The sequence below is a fragment of the Equus quagga genome, chromosome 15 (assembly GCF_021613505.1).
Source record: "Equus quagga isolate Etosha38 chromosome 15, UCLA_HA_Equagga_1.0, whole genome shotgun sequence".
Classification (NCBI taxonomy): Eukaryota; Metazoa; Chordata; class Mammalia; order Perissodactyla; family Equidae; genus Equus; species Equus quagga.
The window spans coordinates 81334730-81341173 of NC_060281.1; the positions used below are offsets into that span (position 1 = coordinate 81334730).

Consider the following 6444-nt stretch of genomic DNA (forward strand, 5'->3'; position numbering starts at 1 on the left):
GACAGCAGTGTGGGGCAGGCCTTAGAGAAACCAAAAAGTGATACAGCCCCACAGCTTGCAATGGGTGGCGGTGGCTGGGGACCCTGCTGCCACCCAAGGCCAGTGGGGTGAGGAGAGGGAGGTGTTACGGGGTCCCAGGAGAGAGCCGTGTAGAGATAAGCTGTGACCTTTAGCTGAGGGACAGGTGGCCTGAGGCAACCTGGAAGGGAAGGAGCTGAGGAATAAATACCCCCGCCCCTCTCCCCCCCCCCCCCCCGCCCATCTCCCACTGGGGCTTCCCATTGGCCGAACCCGCGAGGAGCCAGAGGGCCAAGGAGCCCTTTGTGGTCCACATAGGCCAGCCCCCAGGGCAGAGCACGAGGAGAGGGAAGGTGGAGGGAGGTTCTGGATGGGAAGATGGAGAACAAGGCGCACAGGACGTGTGGACCTACTTTGTTCTTTTCAACAGCTGCTGTACCATACTGTACTATATAGCGTATATATACACTATATGTGTTATATGCTGTATGTATGATATACTATATTTTACAATGCTATATATAGTATATTTATACATATATAGAATATAGTATACTATATATGTTATAGTATATATAGTGTATGTACTTACATAGTATACTATACTATATAATATGTTATATTTTATTACACTATATATACACACTATATATAGTATATGTACTATATATTATATACTATACTATACTATGTATCATATGTAATACTATATTATACATAATATACTGTACTTGACTATATAATATATATTATACTTTATTATACTATATACATACACACTATATGTAGTGTATGTACTATATATATTTTATACTATACTATTCTATATAATATAGTATGGACAAATCATAATTTTATAACAGTTCTGCTACTAATGGATATTTGGGTTGCTTTCTGACTTTTCACCATTGTAAACAGCACCAAGGTGAACAGCTTTATATATATTCTTGTGCACACATGTGCTTCCTTTAGAATAAATGTCAAAATGTGGAATTGCTGAGTTAAAGCCTATAAACGTTACAAACATTGAGAGAAACTGAAAAATCGCCCTCTAAAATGTTGCACCAACTTCCAGTCCACACAGGAGCATCTGAGCATGTCCGTTTCCCACGCTCGGGGATTGTGAGTTATTTGTTTTGTGTGTATTGTATTTTCTTTCATCTTAGTTTAGATAGGAGAACAGGGAGGAAGAAATATTGTGTCCCAGAGGCTGTGCCCGGGGAGGGGGTTCTAAATTGCCCCTCATGCCCATGGGTCTGCATGGCACTCCAGAGCCCTCACTCTGAGTGGTCATCCTGAACCCCGCTTCCTCCACCAAACTTTCTAGGCCCAGCTCCAAGCCTGCCTCCTCCGGGAAGCCCTCCCAGATCCCCCTCTCCTGCTTCCTTTGCCCTCGGTATCTGTTCCCCTCTGTATTTTAGTCACCCCAGATAGCTCCTCCCGAGGAGGCTCCTCCTAAGGCTCCCTGTGGGCAGGGCCTGGGTCTCCTGCTGTTTGGTGCCTACGGCATCTGGCCTCCTCCAAAGGCTTGTGAGCCACTTGCTGGAGCCTCCCCGAAGGGCATCAGGAGATGCTAGAAGACTGCCTGCCCTGCCAGGACTGGGGGCCCAGGTCTACAACGGCACCGGCCAGGGCTCAGCGAGCAGTGGCCCGCAGCCATGTCCAACCTGCCACCACTTCTAGACAGCCCAAGAGCTAAAAAGGCTGAAAGCAAAATTGAAAGAATATGAGTTCTTGACATGTGAAGATTATATGATACCCAGTTTCAGTGTTCACTAATAAAGCTTTATTGGTACACACCACAACCACTCCTTTCCTGCTATTGCCCGCGACAGCTTTTGTGTCACAGTGGCAGAGCTGAGAAGCTGCCAGAGACCCTATGGCTCACAAAGCCCAAATTATTTACTCCCTGGCCCTTTAAGAAAAGTTTGCTGAATCCTCATTTAAACTAAGTGAACTAGCTACGTGTAACGATGAAGAACTGCTTAAACAACTGATGGCTGATGCAAATAACAGAATTCTGTGCAGCCCTTAAAAAGCATGCTATTGTAGATGACCCAAATGGACATGGGAAAGGTCCACAATCTTTTTCTAAGAGGAAAAAAGCCTTCAAAGCAGCGTGTATGGAAACATCTAGTGGATGAAATTATATCAGCTCTCGGATTTGCTTCAGTATAATTCAGGAGGGGAAGGAAGTGAGAGGGTGTGACCGAGACAAACAAAGAGCGTTGAGCTTGGTACCAGAGAATTCATGATACCGTCCCACTCCAGTCTCTGCTCGCCGTGCTCCGTGACAGCAAGAACAAAATAGGATCCCACTACTCACTCACTGATCCAATTTGAAAAGTTAGAATGAGTGCCAACCATAGGCCAGGCAATTACATATAGGTGTGTAACATAGTGTATATAGTTGCATACGTATGATCTATAATACATACACAGCTACATGTGTATACACGTATATGCATGTACATATGGCATGTATGCAATTGCATATATTATATTACATAGTGTATATAGTTACATGTATAATGTATATGCAATTAAAGATATACGTATCTAATATATATGTAATTGCCTAAGATGTGGTTGGCACTAAATATAGCTCGTACTAAGAGATATTTTGATTGTTTTCCAATTTTTCAATGCCGAGGTGATCAGCTTTCTAAATTCTCGGGCACATGTGTGCTTTCTTTAAAATAAATTTCAAGATGTGTAATTGCTGAGTTATATATGATATTTATAGTTATATTTCAATATAAGATTAATATATTAGTATGTACTGTATTAATTATATGTTAATATCAATATGTTTATTTATTGATATATTAGCATATATAACTATATAAAATATACAGCTACATTCTATTATTATATAATAGAATATAGAGTTATATTATATATAATACACACACTCTTAATACAATGTCCATCCATCTCTATTGAACTGTAAACTGTGGAATATCCATTATGGAATACAATGCAGTGGTTAGAAAGAATGAGGTACGTGTCTATATACTGATGTGAATAGGATTTTAAGACATATTGCTGAGTGGAAAAAGCGAGTTGCAGGCTGATATGTATGGTATGATACCATTTCTATTTCAGAAACAATGCTATATATTTTCTACACACATATTTTTGAACACCTCTGGGAGGATATGTTCCTAACTTCATAATAGTGGGGTCCTGTGGGTAGAATTTTCCTGGAAGGGGGAGTGGATCGAAAGGGAATTTAGGTGTTGTGATTTTTTACAAGGAGAATGTATTTACATATGGCTTGTGTCATTGAGTGAATTAAATATATATAAATACATACGGTATGCATTCAAAAACTATTCATTGAATGAACAAATAGACGAACATATATCTGAATATAATCATAGGAAAAGCTAGAGGACTATACATGAGAATGTGGCAGTGGTTATGTCCGAGTGTTGGGGTCCTGGTGAGTTCTGTTTTTCCCCTTTACGTTTTTCCTTCTTTCCCGGCTTTCTGCACTGAGCACTGTATTTGTTAGGGGCGTGCTCGCTGCTGTAACAAATAGCTCCCCAAATGGAATGTATTGACACAACAGGGGTTTCTCACTTATGAAACCATCCAGTACGGGTGCTCCGGGTTGGCAAAGCTTTCATCCCCACAGTGATTCAAGGACCCAAGATCCTTGCATCTTGCTACTTCCTCACCCGATAATTATTAACTAAGGATGATGTTCACCCCAGAGGACATTTGGCAAGGTCTGGAGGTATTTAGGGTTGTCACAACTGGAATGGCAGGTACAGAAGTGCCACTGGCATCTAGTGGGTGGAAGCCAGGGATGCTGCTAAACATCCTACAGTGCACAGGATGATGGCCCCTCATTACAAACAATGACCTGTTCCAGAACACCCACAGTACCCAGATTGAGAAGCTCTGCCCCCAGGCCTCCATGCCCTCCTTTCAGCCAGCGGACTGGGCAAGGGTGTGGAGGAGACGTGCCCCCTTCTTAAGGACCCTGGCCTGGAAGATGCACAGCCCCTTCTCACTTTGCCTAAGGGAGCACTAAGCACGGGGCCACTCCTGGGTACCAACTGAGAAGCTATGTAAATATTTCCATCTCTGTCGTTATGAAAGTCCATGACCAGTGCTTCAAGGTAAACCAAAGACAAGTGGCAGGTAGAACAGTGTCTGGATCCCGAATGCACAGCAGTTCCTGGTGGAGTCTTCGGGGACCACCCCGGGCAGGCAGGACCTCCTTACTGGGTTCCCACCCACGGCTTGGCCTCTTGCCCTCTTTCTCAGTTGAACTTCCTATCCCGTATGGCGCGAGAATCCCCACCCTGGTTTCCCACCCCTTAATAGGGTCCCCAACACCTGAGGGATCACCCTAACTTCAGGCCCGCCTGTGGGGGTCAGTCCCATCATCCCTGAGCTGGAGAGGAGGGAGCCACGCGCATCTTCTCAAGCGCATGTTGGTGGCTGTGTTTCAGGTCTACCCCACGGCGACACGAGCGCTGGGCCTAGGAAGCTGCAGTGGCATGGCGAGAGTGGGCGCTCTCATCACTCCGTTCATTGCTCAGGTAGGGGTCGCCCCCAAACCTAGAGGGGTGGGCGTGACAAGAGCCAGTGCATGGCAAGTGGTCACTATACGCCGAGCCTCTGCAGAACCCTCTGTGTGCATTATCTTGTGTGCATTATCTTCCTATGGAAGAAGTGTTGCTTGCAGATGAGAAAACTGAGGCTCAGAAGGGTTAAAGACACTTGCCCAAGGTCACACAGCTGGGAAGGCTGGAAGCTGGAATCAAACCCGGATCTTTCCCATGCAGAAGACCCTGGGGAGTGTCATATGATTTGGCACAAAACAATTTGGATGAAAACAAGGAGGCCAACATGATTTAGTGGGAAACAAATGTCCAGTTCCTGGTTTCTGAGTTGGATAATTAGATGCAGTTGCAGGATTTTGCAGCCATTTTTGTGTCTTGAAGCATTTCTATCCATTTTGAGGGATCTTATTTTGAAGTCTTTTTTTAAATATCCAATTCATTTTTTTCTGTTTTTATCACTTTTTTTTATCAAGATAAAAGTCACATAACATAAATTAACCATTTTAAGGTGAACAATTCAGTGGCACTTAGCACATTCACAATGTCGTACAACTGCCACTTCTATCTGGTTCCGAAACATTTTCATCCCCCCCAAAATAAAACTCCGTATCGTTTAGCCACGAATCTGCCTTCCGTCTGCATGAATTTACCTATCCTGGATATTTCATATAAACAGAACCCCAGCACATGTTTTCACCAAGTATTTCTGTTCTGGGCTGTGGTGTTTGGCCATTGTATGCACTACTGACTCCTATTGGCTGAGAGCTCGCTGTGTGCCCGCGTGGTCCAAAGTGCTCCAGGGTGAGGCCCTCATTAGGGGTGGACACTGACCTCATGCCCGTTCGGCTGATGAGGAAGTGAGTTTTGCGGCACGCCGTAAAGCTAGCAAGTCGGCAGAGGCGCTGTCCCAGGGGAGAGTGTAGTTATAAGGAATACAGACTCACGAGCCTGATGGACTTGCCCATCAAGACCAAAGGCCCAGGACTGCAGGAGTCCAGCCACCAGGAGTGGGGCCAGGAGATGGTCAGCTAAGGGACACACAGCACAGGAGTCAACCTCTGGCTCTCAGGAGTATCGACCGCTGGGGGCACTGAGCTGGTCTTTGAGCGTGGGTTCAAATAGGTTCAAGCCCCAGCCCCATCCTGAGTGTCTATGAACTTGGGGATGCTACTTAACCGTCCTTGAGCCTCAGTTGTTCCCTCTGTAAAATGGGGACAAGTACCTACCTCACAGAGCTGCTGTGAGGACTAAGCGGTTCACTCACACAGAGTGCTCACAGGGTGACCTGGCGGTATCAGTCTTATCTGGGTGGCCGGTGGAGCCCGTGCTTCAGAAAGGATGCTCTCACCAGCGGGTGTCTCCCTCCCCCAGGTGATGCTGGAATCCTCCGTGTACCTGACGCTGGCTGTGTACAGTGGCTGCTGCCTCCTGGCTGCCCTGGCCTCCTGCTTTCTGCCCATCGAGACCAAAGGCCGCGGACTACAGGAGTCCAGCCACCGGGAGTGGGGCCAGGAGATGGTCGGCCGAGGGACGCTCGGCACAGGCGTCACCAGGTCGAACTCTGGCTCTCAGGAGTAGCGACTGATGGGGGACTGTGCTGGTCTTGGAGGCTGTGGAGCGCGGGGAGCTGGCGGAGCCCAGCTGGGGCACCGACTGTCACTGCCGACATCAAGAACTCACCCTGGAGGACGACCTGGGCCAACAGGGTTTTGTGTCTTGACTTTGTTTGCTCATATTCATCGAGATCCACCCCAGGACGGGGAGGTGTTTGCTCCAGGGTTCTCTGTATGTGTGGGGGGAGGTTTGTTAATAACCTGTGGATCTGCATGGGAAAACTGCCACA

At 46.3% G+C, this 6444-nt stretch overlaps 1 protein-coding gene across 1 annotated transcript in view; it reads left to right on the plus strand.

The window, feature by feature from the left end:
- Positions 1 to 6179, plus strand: part of SVOP (SV2 related protein) — a 45590-nt gene extending 39411 nt beyond the window's left edge. The window contains exons 15-16 of the mRNA XM_046641032.1: positions 4488 to 4577; positions 5973 to 6179. Coding sequence (XP_046496988.1) covers positions 4488 to 4577; positions 5973 to 6179 — 297 coding nt within the window. The remainder of the gene's footprint in view (positions 1 to 4487; positions 4578 to 5972) is intronic.
- The last annotated feature ends 265 nt before the right edge of the window (positions 6180 to 6444 follow it).